This window comes from Chiloscyllium punctatum, chromosome 47, assembly GCF_047496795.1.
Source record: "Chiloscyllium punctatum isolate Juve2018m chromosome 47, sChiPun1.3, whole genome shotgun sequence".
Classification (NCBI taxonomy): Eukaryota; Metazoa; Chordata; class Chondrichthyes; order Orectolobiformes; family Hemiscylliidae; genus Chiloscyllium; species Chiloscyllium punctatum.
Genome location: NC_092785.1, coordinates 17,858,187 through 17,876,605, shown reverse-complemented (window position 1 = coordinate 17,876,605; position 18,419 = coordinate 17,858,187). Strand labels below are relative to the sequence as shown.

The 18,419-nt window shown below is 48.8% G+C and overlaps 2 protein-coding genes across 3 annotated transcripts in view; one reads left to right on the top strand and one right to left on the bottom strand.

The window, feature by feature from the left end:
- Positions 1-421: 421 nt before the first annotated feature.
- LOC140468523 (uncharacterized) lies at positions 422-3,784 on the top strand. Its single transcript, XM_072564609.1, has 2 exons — positions 422-534; positions 2,941-3,784. Exons 1-2 carry the CDS (start codon positions 449-451, stop codon positions 3,470-3,472), a joined length of 618 nt encoding a protein of 205 aa, XP_072420710.1. The 5' UTR covers positions 422-448; the 3' UTR covers positions 3,473-3,784.
- Positions 3,785-13,172: 9,388 nt separating this feature from the next.
- LOC140468522 (uncharacterized) overlaps positions 13,173-18,419 on the bottom strand; it is a 76,363-nt gene continuing 71,116 nt past the window's right edge. For both annotated transcript variants that reach the window (XM_072564607.1, XM_072564608.1), the window contains one exon: positions 13,173-14,940. In XM_072564607.1, the coding sequence (XP_072420708.1) occupies positions 14,709-14,940 (232 nt within the window). In that variant the 3' untranslated portion in view covers positions 13,173-14,708. The remainder of the gene's footprint in view (positions 14,941-18,419) is intronic.

Below are 18,419 nucleotides of genomic sequence, written 5' to 3'. Positions count from 1 at the left end.
CAAACCGCAAGGGGGCGGGGTCACAGTCAGGTGGCGGGCCGACACAATAAGGGGCGGGATCAAAGCAAGTGGGCGGGGTCAGACAATCAGGAGGCGGCACTACACGGTTAGGGGCGGGGTCAGCGCCAGGAGGCGGGGTCACAGTCGGGTGGCGGAGCGGGATCACAGCAAGTGGGCGGGGTCAATGGGAAAGGGGTGGGGATTTTGCCTTGAATGGGCGGGGTCAGTGAGGGGGGGCTGGGTCAGCGGGCGCTGGGCGTGTCGGCGAGTGAAGGGGCGGGGTCCGCGCCGAAGGGGGCGGGACCAGCCAAGGGGCGGGGTCTGTGAGGTGGAGGGGCGTGCTCAGCGGAGCCTTGTTGACTTGGGAGGTGGGCAGAATGGTCAGTGTTGAAAGGGGGGGGGCGGGGCGACGTGAGCCGGAAGCGGAAGCTCGGCTCCCTGCGGAAAGATGGCGGCGCTAGTGGCGGATTACAGCTCGTCCGAGAGCGAGGGGGAGACTGAGCGCGGCAGCGGGAGCGGAGAGAGGGCGGCCAGGTACCGGAGGGGGCACGAAGAGGGAGGAGTGGGGGTCGGTGTGTGGGGGGAACAGAGAGGAAAGGGGAGGAGGGTGTGAGGGGGGGGGGGAGGAGGGTGTGAGGGGGGGGGGGAGGAGGGTGTGAGGGGGGGGGGGAGGAGGGTGTGGGGTCAGAGGGGCCAGTGCTCGGGAACTGAGGGGAGGTTGACGACGCGGGGGTTGGGGAGGGGGTGGTGTCTGGTGCAGAGGAGATGGGTGGGGGGGCGTGCAGCGAGCCGGAGACGGTTTGGGGGAAGTGTAGGAGTTTAGGGTGAGCAGGGAGAGGAGGAGGAGAAAGAGGAGGAGGAAAGGGGAGATGCATTGTTGAAGGACAGGAGGTTTGGGTGAAAATAGGACTGGGACGATTGGGATGTTTGAATGGGAGAAAGCAGTGAGGTGTGCGAAGTTTAGGGCGGTGAGACGCAAGGCAAGAGACAAGTGGGAGTGAAAAGGGTAACTGGATTGAGCTGTGGGGTGGGGAGGGGTGGGGAGAGAGGGTGCGCTGTGGGACACAAGGGGAGAGCGAGTGGTCGGGGGAAGAAGTGTGAGTGCAGGGATGGAGAGAGAAGCCGATGGAGTGGGACGGAAGTGGGATTGCGTTGCTGGGGAAAGAGGTGGGTTGATGGGGGCGGACTTGCAGGGATAGGAGTGTGGAAGAGTGGCAGTCACAGGGAGACAGCAGCTTGCTGGGATAGGAGCTTGTTAAACAGACAATCTTGAGTAGAGAGTGAGGAGTATGAGGCTGGATAAACGCAGGAGGTGTTGAACATAACTATTGCATTTTCAATCGTCTTGATTATTAAGTTAGAATGTATGTGAAAATTGAATGTTGTTTTCCAAATTTAATTTTAATTTTGGTGTTGGCAGAGAGCTTCAGCAGTGAAATAGTCAATGTAATTTATCTGCATTTTCAAATGGCTTTGATATTGTGTTCATAATCGACTAATAAGTTTAGTGAATATAGTACTGGGGCAAGTAACAATGGATACCTCATTGATTTCGGACAGAAAGCTAAGAACACAATTCGATGCTAGTTATTCGGAATGGCAGAGGCAGGAAATGGTGTTCACAGAAATCAGAATGACTTACACTGGAATCAAAAACACAACTTTCTAAATTGTGATGATGCCAAATTGGGATGGAACGTCAGCACTGATAGCTGTAATGCAGTAGTGAACATTAATGAATGTACAGAAAGGGCAGATAATTGTCTGATGAATTTCAGTGCAGATAAAGATTAAATTACTTACACAGTGTGCAAACAGACCCTTCGGCCCAACATGTCCACACAGACCCACCGAAGCACAACCCACCCATACATTTACCCCTTACCTAACACTACGGGCAATTTACCATAGCCAATTCATCTGACCTGCACATCTTTGGACTGTGGGAGGAAACCAGAGCACCCGGAGGAAACCCACGCAGACACGGGGAGAATGTGCAAACTCCACACAGTCAGTCGCCTGAGGCGGGAATTGAACCTGGGTCTCTGGCATTGTGAGGCAGCAGTACTAACCACTGTGTCACCGTGCTGCACACGGTTTCAGCAGTTTCCTCATTTCCCCTCCCCTACCTTTTCCCAGATCCGAACCTCCAACTTGCAACCACCCTCTTGATATGTCCTACTTATCCATCTTCTGTTCTATGTATCCACTCCAACATCAGCTCCAATCTATCACCATCACACCGACCCGCCGAAGCGTAACCCACCCAGATCCATTCCCCTACATTTACCCCTTCACCTAACAGTACGGGCAATTTAGCATGGCCAATTTGCCTAACCTGCACATTTTTTGGATTGTGGGAGGAAACCCACGCAGACACTGGGATAATATGCAAACTCCACACAGTCAGTCGCCTGAGGTGGGAATTGAACCCAGGTCTCAGGCGCTGTGAAGCAACAGTGCTAATCACTGTGCCACCGTGCCGCCCACATAAATATGCAGGAGTACATTCTGTTGTCGGCATGGATGCATTGTACCGAAGGGTCTGTTTCCGCGTTTTACATCTCTCTATTTCACTCTTGACAGGAATGTCATTTATTACCTGCATATGTCACATTTAATCCTGAGATTAAATTCCAGTGTGGGAATGGACACCAGTCTGGGTATCTTTTCCCTGCTTAAAACAACATGTATCACATGAAGATATGGGAAGAGAGTGCTGAGTTGGCAGTTCACCTCTATTAGAACATTGATGTATTTGCAGCATTTCCTTTATAGTGTTTTTATTGTTATCATTCAGAAGGAATGTTAGTTGGTAGTAATGTTGAGAATTCGTCTGTACCTGAGTTGAAGCTGGATCTGGCCACTAAAGGGCTGTGCATGCTGGAAAGGTTGGAGTACGTTCTGTGACTGACCCCTTTGCTCTGTGTTTATCTTCAGTCTCAGGACTGGGAGCACCGAGTCCGGACTTGAGGCTCCACCGGCTGAAGAATCTGGGACAGAGGAGCGATGCAGTGATGGTGGTGGGTCCCAGGAGCGAGCAGAGGAGGGGACCTCGAATACCATGAAGCTCCCACCACCGGAGCTGGAGGGAGGCCTGAGCCAGACGCCTGGAGTCTTTGCTAATCCCTTCGCCCAGGAGCGGCGCCAGCGCCTGAGTCTGCTGGAGAAGCACGTGAGGCTGACAGCTGGCGTGCGCACGGAGGAAGCGGGTGGGGGCAGCAAGATCTGCCTGGCCTACCGCAAGGATGGCCGCTGCCGCTACGGCAGCAACTGCAAGTTCGCCCACGACAGTGACCTGCCAGACTACCGGCCTGGCCCCGCAGGCTCCCCACCCCAGGAGAACGGTGAGGTGCCTTTGGGCAAGAGTGGCAGAAAGAGGCCAGGTCTGAGTGCAACTCCCACCCCTCCCAAGAGGATCGTGAAGAATTACTGGATCCAACACGCCAAGGAGGGGCCTGGCTTACTGTAGTCAGCTCAGCAGCAGAGAAAGTCTGAGCTCGTGGAACAGGCCCAATGTCAAGAGGGGCCTGGTCAACTGTAACAGGCTGAGCAGCAGAGAAAGCCTGAGTTCATGGAACAGGCTGAGGCCTTCCGTAACAGATCCAAAACCAGTAGGGACGTTTCCGACTGGAATGAGGCTCAGAGAAAGTGTTGTGACCCAGTCTCTGGTAAAAGGGCTGGTTGTCAGGAAATGTTAGCATGCTACAGGATGGCTCGAAGGACAGGACAGCCCACTGTTACCAAAACCATCCCTACCAGCCAGTACATTGGGGGGGGGGGGGGGGGGGGCTGCACTTGAGGTTGATCGCAGGAGCTAGCGATTGCCAAGGAGAGTATGGAACACTTCCAACTTCCAACCACGACTGGTTTGGTCTTGTGGTATCCAAGCTTTGATAGTCTTTCCACTCACTATTAAGGCTGGCCGTGAGGTTACATCCCTGCTCTCTGTTTTGTGTGAATCTAGAATTCAGTCATGTGGGTAGGTAGGAACTCCTGTCAGGCCTCATAGTGCATGCCGGGCCCTGCTTCCTGTCCTCCGAGCCTTGGGGGAAACTGGGGGTCAGGATCCGAGAGACCAGTGATTACTCCATCACTTCTGCCAACTTCTCCCTGCTCTGGCCACAAGGCTGTTCAGGGTGGAACAAACTTCATATCTAGGCTGGTGTGAAGATTGGCCATCAAGTTATAATGTTTCTGAACTTGTCCCAGCCCCACGAAAGCAGCGTGACTTCTCAGTTCACCTGTTTGATTGAGACTTCTCCTCACACGTAAGGGCCTTTACCCCTGTACAATTTACGTAGTTCTCATTTTGTGACTGAATAAAATGATTGATTCCATTGGCCTTAAACTTTGTCTGCCTCTTCCTTTCTATCATTCCGCTCTTTCTTTGTGTCCTTTTCTCTGTCCCTCTCTCTCTCTCCCCTGCTCCCCAGCTCTTTACTAGTGTCCTATATTTTCCCTCCCTCAGTCTCTTCCCTGCCTCCCAGCTCTTTCCTAGTGTCCTTTTCTCCCTTCCCCCTCTTCTCCCTCCCTCAACTTCCTTTTTCTCCCTCCCTGTCTTCCTCCCACTTCCCTTCTCTCTCTCACTCTCTCCCTCCCTCTGTCACATCCCCCCTGCCCCCAGCCACTTCATCAGACATGCCTCATTCCATTTGACTGTATATTCCTGTCTCTTCCCACTGCCTTATGTGTCAGAATGAGAGAGTAGAAACACAACAACATCAGTGCAGATTAGCAAGAGCATAGAACATGGAACAATACAGCGTAGAACAGGCCCTTCAGCCCTTGATGTTGTGCTGATCTGTGTGCTAATCTAAGCCCATCTCCCTACACTATCCCATCATCATCCATATGCTTATCCAAGGATTGTTTAAATCTCCCTAATGTTGGCTGAGTTAACTACATTGGCAGGTAGGGCATTCATCACCCTTTCCACTCTGAGTAAAGAACCTGCCTCTGACATCTGTCTTAAATGTATCACCCCTCAATTTGCAGCTGTGCATCCTTGTACAAGGCAATGTCATCATCCGAGGAAACAGACTCTCACTGTTCACCCTATCTAATCCTCTGATCATCTTGTATCTCTTGAGTAAATCTCCTATTAGCCTTCTCTCTAATGAGAACAGACCCAAATCCCTCAGGTTTTTCTCATAAGACCTTCGTTCCAGACCAGACAATATCCTGGTCAATCTCCAATGAACCTTTTCCAATGCTTCCACATCCTTCCTGTTATGAGGCGACCAAAACTGTATGCCATCTTCCAAGTGAGGCCACACTAGCATTTTGTACAGTTGCAGCATGACATCTTGGCTCTGGAACTCAGTCCCTCTACCAATAAAGCATAACACACCATATGTCTTTTTAACAGCATTATCAACCTGGGTGACGACTTTCAGCGATCTATGTACATGGACACCAAGATCTCTGCCCACATCCAGAATACCAAGAATCTTTCCATTGACCCAGTATTCTGCCTTCCTGTTATTCTTCCCAAAGTGAATTATCTCCCATTTATCAGCATTGAATTTAATTTGCCAACTCTCAGCCCAATTCTGCAGTTTATCCAAGTCCCCCTGCAACATTCTTCCACACTGTCTACCACTCCACCAACTTTAGTGTCATCTGCAAACTTACTAACCCATCCATTGATGCCTGCATCCAAGTCATTTATAAACATGACAAACAGCGGTCCCAAAACAGATCGTTGTGTGACATCACCAGTAACTGGAGTCCAGACTGAATATTTTCCATCAATCACCACTCGCTGCCTTCTTAGAGAAAGCCTTAAAGTCTCTTAAAGTCCATCCAAACGAAGCCGTAACTCTCCATCATCTCATCTGAACCATCTCGTCTCAACCTCACATAAGCCTCCCTCTTCTGCTTAACATGAGGTACAATTTCTTAAGTAAACCACAGTTCCCTTACCTGATCACTTCCTCCCTGCCTGATAGTGTGTGTCCTTGATAGGTATGTCCCTATCTGTTCCTTAAACCAGCTCCACAATTTGATAGTCCCCATCCCCTGCATTTTGCTACCTCATTTTATGCCATGAGGGATAAGGGTGTGGAATGCCCTGCATACCAATGTAGTTAACTCAGCCAATGTTAGGGGCATTTAAGCAGTCCTTTGATAAGCATATGGATGATGATGGAGTGCAATGGAGGCCAGGACTTTCAATGTCTTCAAGGCAGATATTGATAAATTCTTAATCTCGAAAGGAATTAAGGGATACGGGGAGAGTGCAGGTTAAGATGGTGTTGAAATGCCCATCAGCCATGATTGAATGGCGGAGTGGGCCGATGGGACGAGTGGCCTTACTTCCACTCCTATGTTTTATGGTCTTATCCAGGTGACTTTTCAATGTTGTAATTGCATAAGCCTCCACCATTTCCTCTGGCAGCTCATCCAATACATGCGTCACCTGCATGAAAACATTGCACCTCAGTTCCCTTTTAAATCATTCCCTTCTCTCCTTAAACCTATGCCGTCTAGTTTTTGGACTCCCTTACCTTGGGGAAAAGAAGATACCTTGGCTATTTACACTCTTCGTGCCCTTCATGATTTTATAAACCTATATAAAGTCACCTCTCAGCCTCCAATACTCTAGAGAAAAGAGCCCCAGCCTATTCAGCCTCTCCATAGAGGTCAAACTCTCCAACTCCAGCAAGATCCTTGCCAATCGTTCTTTAACTCTTTCAAGTCTAACAGCTTTCCTAAAGCAGGGAGACCAGAATTGAACACAGTATTCCAAAAGTGGCCTAACCCATATCCTGTACAGCAACAATATAACTCTCCAACTCCTATACTCCTATACCAAATGCTGCCTTTACTAGGAGAGAGTGAGGACTGGAGATCAGAGCTGAAAATATGTTGCTGGAAAAGCGCAGCAGGTCAGGCAGCATCCAAGGAACAGGAGAATCGACGTTTCAGGCATAAGCCCTTCTTCAGGAATGAGGAAAGTGTGTCCAGCAGGCTAAGATCAAAGGTAGGGAGGAGGGATTTGGGGAGGGGTGTTGGAAATGTGATAGGTGGAATGAGGTCAAGGTGAGGGTGATAGGCCAGAGTGGGGTGGGGGCGGAGAGGTCAGGAAGAAGATTGCAGGTTAGGAAGGTGGTGCTGAGTTCGAGGGATTTGACTGAGACAAGGTGTGTGTGTGTGGGGGGGGGGGGGGGGGTGTGAGGGGAAATGAGGAAACTGGAGAAATCTGAGTTCATCCCTTGTGGTTGGAGGGTTCCCAAGCGGAAGATGAGGCCCTCTTCCTCCAACTGTCATGTTGCTATGGTCTGGCGATGGAGGAGTCCATGGACCTGCATGTCCTTGGTGAAGTGGGAGGGGGAGTTGAAGTGTTGAGCCACGGGGTGGTTGGGTTGGTTGGTCCGGGTGTCCCAGAGGTGGTCTCTGAAATGTTCCGCAAGTAGGCGGCCTGTCTCCCTGATATAGAGGAGGCCACATCGGGTGCAGCGGATGCAATAAATGATGTGTGTGGAGGTGCAGGTGAATTTGTGGCGGATATGGAAGTATCCCTTGGGGCCTTGGAGGGAAGTAAGGGGGGGGAGGTGTGGGCGCATGTTTTGCATTTCTTGCGGTTGCAGGAGAAGGTGCCGGGAGTGGAGGTTGGGTTGGTGGGGGGTGTGGACCTGACGAGGGAGTCACGGAGGGAATGGTCTTTTCGGAACGCTGATAGGGGAGGGGAGGGAAATATATCCCTGGTGGTGGGGTCCGTTTGGAGGTGGCGGAAATCACGGCGGATGATACGCTGTATATGGAGGTTGGTGGGGTGGTAGGTGAGGAGCAGTGGGTTCTGTCCTGGTGGCGGTTGGAGGGGCGGGGCTCAAGGGCGGAGGAGATGAGATGGAGAGCAGGTCGACCACATCTGGGGGGAAATTGCGGTCTTTGAAGAAGGAGGCCATCTGGGTTGTACGGTTTTTTTTAGATTAGATTAGATTACATTACATTACATTACATTACAGTGTGGAAACAGGCACTTCGGCCCAACAAGTCCACACCGCCCCGCCGAAGCGCAACCCACCCATACCCCTACATCTACCCCTTATCTAACACTACGGGCAATTTAGCATGGCCAATTCACCTGACCTGCCCATCTTTGGACTGTGGGAAGAAACCGGAGCACCCGGAGGAAACCCACACAGACACGGGGAGAACGTGCAAACTCCACACAGTCAGTCGCCTGAGGCGGGAATTGAACCCGGGGTCTCTGGCACTGTGAGGCAGCAGTGCTAACCACTGTGCCACCGTGCTGCACACTATGCCACCCACAATTGGAACTGGTCCTCCTGGGAGCAGATGTTGCGGAGACGAAGGAATTGGGAATATGGGATGGCATTTTTACAGGGGGCAGGGTGGGAGTAGGTGTGGTCTTGGTAGCTGTGGGAGTCAGTCGGTTTATAGTATACCTGAAGAAGGGCTGATACCCGAAACGTCGATTCTCCTGTTCCTTGGATGCTGCCTGACCTGCTACGCTTTTCCAGCAACACATTTTCAGCCCTGATCTGACATGGTTTACTTTAAGCAACCATACATTAATTCACCATACATTATCCCATCTAGTGTTTTTCCTTCCCTGACTTATCAACGAATCCCTTTTGTTCCTCTCTGGGCTCCATCCCTATCTATCAGCTCACTCCATTCCACCCCTTGTCATTGAGGCAAATACCACTTTTTTTGCCCCAGACACAATCCATTCTGAAGACAGCTCACTTAATTTGAATCGTTAATATTGTTTTCTCCCAACAGATGGTGCCTGTCCTGCTGAGCTCCTTCAGCAACTTGATTCTGTTTCATTCTTGTTCAAAAGAGGAGGATTAGAAACTAACTTTTTCCAGCTCTCTCATATTGTATTAAATAGAAATAATAAGTTTGTGTTTTAAGGTCTCCATGATCTAGGACTTCCCAAAGGCAAAGAACTGCTGAAATTCAGTCTATTGTTGAAACGTAGGAAAAGGTGCAGCCAAATTATGAACAGCGTGACTCCACAAGCAGGACTTAGGCTGGATTTGACAACACCTCCGTTCCAGTAATGAAATACTGCTGTGGGATCTTTTGCAGCCAATGAAAAGAGCAGAATAGGCTCTGGCTTAGCATATCATCAGAAAAGTAGTTGCTATTAAGATACAGTTTTGAAATCTATTTTTAAAAAGTCCACACGCATACGCTCTCACCTCCTAGAATTCTGTAATTTTCTTCACAAACAGTTCAACAGTTGGATACTTGAAAGTAGTTGAATATGCACTCAAAGGGTTACTGGTGCTGCTTCTCGATCCAAACTCCCAAGGTTTAGTGAGATATCCTTAACACACTCAATCCAAACCTGCTCCGTGTCTCACTCTTTTCTCATTCAAAGCCGCATGAGCCAACTTGGGTTACGTAGGGGGGCACTTGGATGGTTCCTCACACTGAGTAAATCAAGGGTTCTGGAGGCAACGGGCTACACATACGGTAGAAGCAGTAAAAGTGAAGTGAGAACCTAACAGGGGGGATGGACCAGGAAGGTTGTGCTGACAGTAGCATCCTGTGGGACTCCAGTTATCCAATCTTCAAAACAAAAAACATGCAAACATCTGCCAGTATCTTTCAATTTCAAATAGAAGCACAGACAGCACTGCAGCCTTTGTCTGTATACTGAAAGTTCCTAACATGGAAAATACGATGTGCATTATTTTTGCATGTAAGTAACTATGTTCCGTTTACTCGAAGAACACTTGGAACACGTGGAGACTTGCCAGGTAAACAAAAAAAGAATAGACACATACAAAAGATTACAGGAGGGAAATAGGAAGTGTGGACACTTCATGATAAAATAGCATCCGGAACACAGACAGGGAGTGGAAGCAGGACGTAAGGAAATGTAGACTCGCTCCATGCTCTCAAAATGATGACCTGAAGGGAGAACAGGAGGAAGTGAGGACTGCAGGTGCTGGAAGGTCGGAGTCAAAAGGTGTGATGCTGGAAAAGCATAGCCAATCAAGCACCAGAAGAGCAGGAGAATCTGCATTTCGAGCATAAGCTCTTCATCAGGAATGTGGGGGAGGCCCAAGGGGACAGAGATAAATGGGAGGGGGGGATAGGACTGGGGGCGGGGGAATGAGATAGGTAGATGGACGGAGGAGGTGATTTTGGAGTGAATACATAGAACAGAAGATGGATAAGTAGGACATATCAAGAGGGTGGTTTCAAGTTGGAGAGTTCGGATCTGGGATAAGGTAGGGGAGGGGAAATGAGGAAACTCCTGAAACCGTGGGCGGCACGGTAGCACAGTGGTTAGCACTGCTGCCTCACAGCGCCAGAGACCCGGGTTCAATTCCCGCCTCATGCGACTGACTGTGTGGAGTTTGCACATTCTCCCCGTGTCTGTGTGGGTTTCCTCCAGGTGCTCCGGTTTCCTCCCACAGTCCAAAGATATGCAGGTTAGGTGAATTGGCTATGCTAAATCAGCCATGATCATATTGAATGGCAGTGCAGGCTCGAAGGGCAGAATGGCCTACTCCTGCATCTATTGTCTATTGTCATAAATTGCCCGTAGTGTTAGGTAAGGGGTAAACGTATGGGTGGGTTGCGCTTCAGTGGGTCGGTATGGACTTGTTGGGCCGAAGGGCCTGTTTCTGCAGTGTAAGTAATCTAATCTAATCTAAACATTGATTTCATGTGGTTGGGGGCTTTCTTCCTTCAGGCATCAGATGGCTAAAATCTGGTGGTGGAAGTGGCTCAGGACTTGCACGGCTTTGGTGGAGTGGCAGGGGGAGTTAAAGTGTTCGGCCACAAGGTAGTGCATCTCCCAGAGATGTTCTCTGAAACATTCCGCAAGTGGGTGTCCTGTCTCTCCAATGTAGAGGAGACCAGATCAGAAGCAACGGACACAGTAGATGATACGTATGGAGGTGCAGGAAAATCTCTGCCAAATGTGGAAGGATCATAGGATCCCCATAGTGCAGAAACAGGCCATTTGGCCCAACACGTCCACACTGATTCTCTGAAGAGTATTCAACCAGATCCATTCCTCAACCCTATTACTCTACATTTTCCTCTGACTAATGTACCTGAACTACACATTGTGGGTAATTTCATCATGGCCAATTCATCTAACCTGAACAACTTTGGATGTGGGAGGAAACTGGACACCCAAAGGAAACCCACACAGACATAGACACAATGTGCAAACTCCACACAGACGCCCAAGGCTGGAATCGAACCTGGGTCCTTGGCACTGTGAGGCAGCTATGCTAACCACTGAGTTACTGTGCTGATCCTCTGGGGCCTTAGATTGAGGTGAGGGGGGGAGGTGTGTGTGCAGGTTTTACACTTCCTGCAGTGGCAAGGTCCCAGGAGGAGAGGGTGGGTTGGTGGGGGCATGGACCAAACAGGCGAGTCTTGGACAGTATGGTCTCTGCAGAATGCAGATTGGTTGGGGAGGGAAATATATTTCTGGTGGTGGGATGTTTGTAGGTGGTGGAAATGGCACAAAATGTGTTGTATCCGGAGGTTAGTGGGGTGAAAGGTGTGGACCAGGTGGTTCTGTCATTATTGCGATTGGAGGGGTGGGGAATCAAGGGCGAAGGTGCAGGGAGTGGAGAAGATACGCTGGAGGGCATCATTGACTGCATGGGAGGGGAAGTTGTGGTCCTTGAAGGAGCCGGCCATCCAGGATATTCTACGGTGGAATGGGTCCTCCTAGGAGCAGATGCAGCGGAGTCAGAGGAATAGGGAGTAAGCCCCCCATCAATCCACCCTCCACACCTGGCAGCTTCCCTTGCCACCGCCGGAACTGTATAACCTGTCCTCACACCTCCCTCCAAGGCCCCAAAGGATCCTTCTACATCCGGCAGAGATTTTCCTGCACCTGCGCACACATCATCTACTGTTTCTGTTGCTCCCAATGTGGTCTCCTCTACGTTGGAGAGACAGGATGCCAACTTGCAGAATGTTTCAGAGAACATGCCTGAGACACACACACTAAACAACACCACCACCCTGTGGCCGAACACTTCAATTCCCCCTTCCACTCCGCCAAGGACATGCAAGTCCTGGGCCTCCTCCACAGCCAGATTCGAGCAACCTGGTGCCTGGAAAACGCTTCATCTTGCACCTTTGGTCCCTCCAAACACAGGGGATCAACACTGATTTCACTAGTTTCCACATCTCCCCTACACCCACCTTATCCCAGATCCAACCCTCCAACACAGCACAGCCCTTTTGATCCGTCCTGTCCATCATCTTTCCCACCTGTCCACTCCACCCTAAGCTCCGAGCTATCACCATCACCACCTCCAAACAACTATCGCATTCCCAGCTAACTTCCCCCCAACCCCAGCTCTCAGCCCCCTCGTGCCTCCCCTATATTCCTGAAGAGCTTATGTTCGAAATGTCAACTCTCCTGCTCCTTGGACGGTGTCTGACCGGCTGTGCTTTTCCAGCACCCCACTTTTTTGACAACAGTGAGAAATGGACAGACATGCAGAGAATACAGACTCAAAGAATATATACATGCAGAAAGCACAAGCAGACACTCAAATGCAGTATGCAGAAGTTACAGATAAAAGTAAGCAGCACAGCTGGACAAAACATATTGAGGATACAGGCAGACACACTGTCTGAACAGCTGCACTTTTCCAGCGCCACACTTTTTGACTCTGATGGGAGAACAAGACAGATAACGAAAAATGGACTGGTACCACAGTAAGGGAGAGAACATGGTCACATACAGAATAGCAACACTATAACAGCGCGCACAAAAAATTCCAACAAACAGGGAATACAGACACATGCACACAGTACATGCAATAGTCTGGCAGTAACTGCGAAGAGAAATTGACCCGAAATTTAACTCTAATTTCTCTCCACAGATGCTGTGAGGCCTGCTGAGATTTTCCAGCAACTTCTGTTTTTATTTGATTTACAGCATCCACAGTTCTTTCAGTTTATTTTTCACTTACAATGGGCTGTTAGAGCAAGTATAAGCAGATGGAAAAACAGCAGACAAAAACATTGTGGAGAGCACAAACAGAGATGAATACAGTTGGACCTGAAGAATGTGGGCATGTAGTGTCTATAATCAGTGATCCAAGGGAGACAGATGTACAGAACACACAAATGGAATATGCATATGCAGAGTACAGACATGCACATAGAGCAGGACCCGTAAAAAGACAACACAATGGAAGAAAATACTGTGTTTATTGCTCTTTTTTAATAGTTAATTATACAGATTTATTTCTACTAAACAGTGCTCACAGTGGAGTCTAATGGTTTCATCTATGCAATCCATAACGTGAAACAGTAACAAAAACCCCCGCGATTTCCAGCTCAGTATAAATCCAACTACAGCCATCAACTCCTTCCAATAGGGTCTGACTACAGGCCCACTTCACTACAGGTATTTACACCATCAGGAGCAGAGAGACCTCCGATCCAGCACGCACGCACGCACACACACACACACAAACATGCACGAACAGGCTCACCGTTGTGTATGCTTTTACACGTGCACACTCATACACACCTTTTCACATTCTCTCAATTACACAACCTCTTGCAGCAATTCTCAATAACCGTCTGGTACGAGCTTGTTACCCACCGCAGCCACGCCTCAGGACTCACCAGCATTCAGCGGTGCTCTCACCCCATCACCTCTTGTGCAGCACATGTTTATATGAACATGTGTACATACCCAGACCCGACTTCGTTGGGACTCACCATCGTGCTCAGACACCTTTCACTCTGTGTACAGACACTCAGCTCTCCCCCCAACCCCCGCCACAGCCAACATGTCTTTCTCTAAATGCTCTCCCTCTCATTGTCTCAGTGGCGACATCACTACTTTCTGATGGGGGTACAATATGGGATGCCTGTCTTTCAATCCTCTCGACCAATGGCCAACCCAGCCTCTGAGGGCCTCAGATCCCATAGCACTGAACCAACAGTATTGGCGGCTTGGGAGAATGCCTTTCCCATGCCATGTTGGAGCTGCTTCCTCAGCAACCTGCCCTTTCATTGGAAAGGCGAGCACTCAGAACCCCAAGCCCCTCCTCAAACATGAGCTGAGAGACCCCGGCCCATTTCTTGTTTCTGGCCAATCCAGTGATCAGGAGCAGAACCCTTATCTCATTCCCACACACCCTCTCACCCAGTGAGATCACCTAACAGCAATGAGTAAAGGCAAAAAAACCTTGGTTTGGACTTCCCATCTCCCTACGCTGAATCCATTTTGATCCTATGCAAGATGCCTCATCTCCTTGAAGTACAAGATACACACGTGTCTGCACGCACACACACCGTGACGTGCTCCGGATTCACACTAGTGACACTTCAGGCAGTTGATAAGCTGCCTTGCGCACGCAGTGGTAAACTTCAAGCCGGGTCCATCTATCTCTGCTGCAGCTTGCCCAGGAGAACGATCCAGGCGTTGGGAGGGGGCTCCAACAGGACTCAGGGCTATGGCTGGAGGTCTCTCCACGGCTCTGGGGGAGGGCTGTTGGGGATGCAGTCCGAGCAACGGGTTGGGCCAGGAGAGGGGAGGGTGTCTGGGTTTGAATAAAGATGCCCCTCTTCCGATCCACACATGTACACCGGTTAAGTTGAATTGAGGAGAGTCTCCCTCCTCCTCTGTGTCTGTCTGTCTCTCTGGTACCCGCCCCTTCCTCTGTCACATCGAGGGGAAGGGGTGGGCAGGTTCCGAATGGCACGAGTCTGTCTCAGGGCGCACTGCAAGGGTCCAGAACGGTACACTCCGCACTCTCCGCCAGAGCCTCGGCGATAACCAACTCTGGGTGGCTTTTGCTCTTGTGAGCCACCACGCTGTCCTTCTTCTCGAATTTCTTCCCACACATGTTGCAGGAGAACTGGTAGTTAGCGTCCGCGTCATGTTTCTTCATGTGCCAGTTCAACGAGGCCTTCTGTCGGCAGGTGAAGCCACAGATCTCACACCTGGGAGGGAGGGACGGACAGGACAGAGGGGTTGGTTAGCTGGGTAATCCAAGATGGAGGAAGGGAAAAAATTCTGGTTGTAAGAGCTGCTCCTTTTTTTTTTTTGAGGTATTTTAGGTGCTGGAGGTGATTCCCTCAAATTCCAGGAGCAGCAATTACTGTTTTATATGCTGTTGCATTGTTCTGGAACTTTGGGAAAAAAAGTCAAAACAACAACAGTTTTAAAAGGGAGAAGAACAGACAAAGGAAGCGCATGGTGAGGTCATTGCAGGGGGGGAGAGAGAGAGAGAGAACCTGCACAGTTACTGCCTTTGCCATTTGAATTCATGTATCGCTGGACATCGGAGTGCATCTGGGAAAATTAGCAAACAGTGAAATTCCCAACTAATCTTGGGAGAATCTGTTGGGTAAAGTTCACAGCACAGAATCAAATAAGTTAACCGTTGTTTTAAATGTGGTCTACAGAGAATCTGCAGTAGTGAGTGGAGTGGGTTCTTTCTTGGTTATGTGTTTTTGGAGATATGTCTCTTGATTAAACTTAAAATATAAGCCATAACTAATAATTTAACCTAGGGCAGTGTTTGTAAATGAATAAGACGGGGTTAATTTCTGGAACTGTAGATTGTGAAAGAGCAAAAATGGACTTTAATAGAGGGATATGTACTTCTTGTCAGATGTGGGAATTTAAAGAGAGTTTAAGGGTTACTGCGGATTATATCTGCCATAACTGCTGTTGGCTGTGAATCTTATCAGATCAAATGGATCAGTTGGAGAGACAGTTAGAAGCAATGAGGAATTTGCAACAGCAACAGTATGTGATGGATGGCAGATAAGTCACATAGAAGGGTCAACTCCAGGAAGGGTAAGAGAGGTAGGCAGCTAGTGCAGGAGTCTTTTTTGGATATACCCATTTCAAACAGGTATGCCAGTTTGGAAAATGTAGGGGTGATGGATTCTCAGGGGAACGTAGCACGAACAGCCAAGTTTCTGGTATTGAGACTGACTCTAATGCAACAAGTGATATGTCGGTTTCCAAGGGATCAATTGTGTTAGGGGACTCTCTAGTCCGAGGTACACACAGGCGTTTCTGTGGCCAGCAGCGAAAAAGCAGAATGGTGTGTTGCTTCCCTGATGCCAGGAGGAGAGAGGGTGCAGAATGTTCTCATAGGGGAGAGGGGCCAGCAAGAGGTCATTGTCCACATTGGAACTAACAACATGGGAAGAGAAAAGGTCGAGATTCTGAAGAGAGATTACAGAGAGGTGGGCAGGAATTTAAAAAGGAGGTCCTCGAGAGTAGTAATATCTGGATTACTCGGGGTGCTACGAGCTAGTGAGGGCAGAAACAGGAGGATAGAGCAGATGAATGCCTGGCTGACGGGCTGGTGTATTGGAGAAGGTTTCACACTTTTGGATGATTGGAATCTCTTTTGGGGGAGAAGTGACCTGTACAAGAAGGACGGATTGCACCTAAATTGGAAGGGGACTAATATACTAGCAGGGAAATTTGCTAGAACTGCTCAGCAGGATTTAAACTAGTAAGGGGAGGGGGGGGGACCCAGGGAGGTAGTGAGGAAAGAGAGATCAATTGGAGACTGGTACAGTTGAGAACAGAAGCGAGTCACAGTCAGGGCAGTTAGGGACAAGGTAGGATTAATAAATTAAACTGCATTTATTTCAATGCAAGGGGCCTAACAGGGAAGGCAGATGAACTCAGGGCATGGTTAGGAACATGGCACTGGGATATCATAGAAATTACGGAAACATGGCTCAGGGCAGGAATGGCAGCTGAATTTTCCAGGATACAAATGCTACAGGAAGGATAGAAAGGGAGGCAAGAGAGGAGGGGAACTGGCGTTTTTGATAAGGGATAGCATTACAGCTGTGCTGAGGGAGGATATTCCTGGAAATACATCCAGGGAAGTTATTTGGGTGGAAGTGAGAAATAAGAAAGGGATGATCACCTTATTGGGATTGTATTATAGACCTTCTAATAGTCAGAGGGAAATTGAGAAACAAACTTGTAAGGAGATCTCAGCTATCTGAAAGAATAATAGGGTGATTATGGTCGGGGATTTTAACTTTCCAAACATTGACTGGGACTGCCATACTGTTAAGGATTTAGATGGAGAGGAATTTGTTAAGTGTGTACAAGACAATTTTCTGATTCAGTATGTGGATGTACCTACTAGAGAAGGTGCAAAACTTGACTTACTCTTGGGAAATAAGGCAGGGCAGGTGACTGAGGTGTCAGTGGGGGAGCACTTTGGTGCCAGTGACCATAATTCTATTAGATTTAAAATGGTGATGGAAAAGGATAGACCAAATCTAAAAGATGAAGTTCTAAATTGGAGAAAGGCCAATATTGATGGCATTAGGCAAGAACTTTCAAAAGCTGATTGGGGGCAGATGTTCGCAGGTACAGGGCCGGCTGGAAAATGGGAAGCCTTCAGAAATGAGATAAGGAAAGGCCAGAGGATGTATCTTCCTGTTAGGGTGAAAGGAAAGGCTGGGTAGGTGTAGGGACTGCTGGATAACTAAAGAATTTTGAGTGTTTGGTTAAGAAAAAGGAAGCATATGTAATGTATAGACAGGAAAGATCGAGTGAATCCTCAGAAGAATATAAAGGAAGTTGGAGTATACTTAAGAGGGAAATCAGGAGGACAAAAAGGGGACATGAGATAGCTTTGGCAAATAGAATAAAAGAGAATCCAAAGAGTTTTTACAAATACATTACGCAAAAAGGGTAACGAGGGAGAGAATAGGGTACCTCAAACATCTGCAAGGCGGCCTTTGTGTGGAGCCGCAAAAAATGGGGGAGATACTAAATGAGTATTTTGCATCAGTATTTACTGTGGAAAAGGATATGGAAGATATAGACTGCAGGGCAATAGATGGTGACATCTTGCAAAATGTCCATACTGCAGAGGAGGAAGTGCTGGATGTCTTGAAACAGGTAAAGGTGGATAAATCTCCAGGACCTGATCAGGTGCACCCGAGAACTCTGTGGGAAGCTGGAGAAGTGATTGCTGGGCCTCTTGCTGAGATATTTGTATCATCGATAGTCACAGTGAGGTGCAGGAAAACAGGAGGTTGATTAACGTGGTGCCACTGTTTAAGAAGGACAGGCCAGGGAACTATAGACCAGTGAGCCTGATGTCGGTGGTGCGCAAGTTGTTGGAGGGAATCCTGAGGGACAGGATGTACACATATTTGGAAAGGCAAGGACTGATTAGGGACAGTCAACATGGCTTTGTGCGTGGGAAATCATGTCTCACAAACTTGATTGAGTTTTTTGAGGAAGCAAGAGATGATTGATGAGGGCAGAGCGGTAGATGTGATCTACATGGACTTCAGTAAGGCGTTCGACAAGGTTCCCCATGGGAGACTGGTTAGCAAGGTTAGATCTCATGGAATACAGGGAGAACTAGCCATTTGGATACACAATTGGCTCAAGGATAGAAGACAAAGAGTGGTGATGG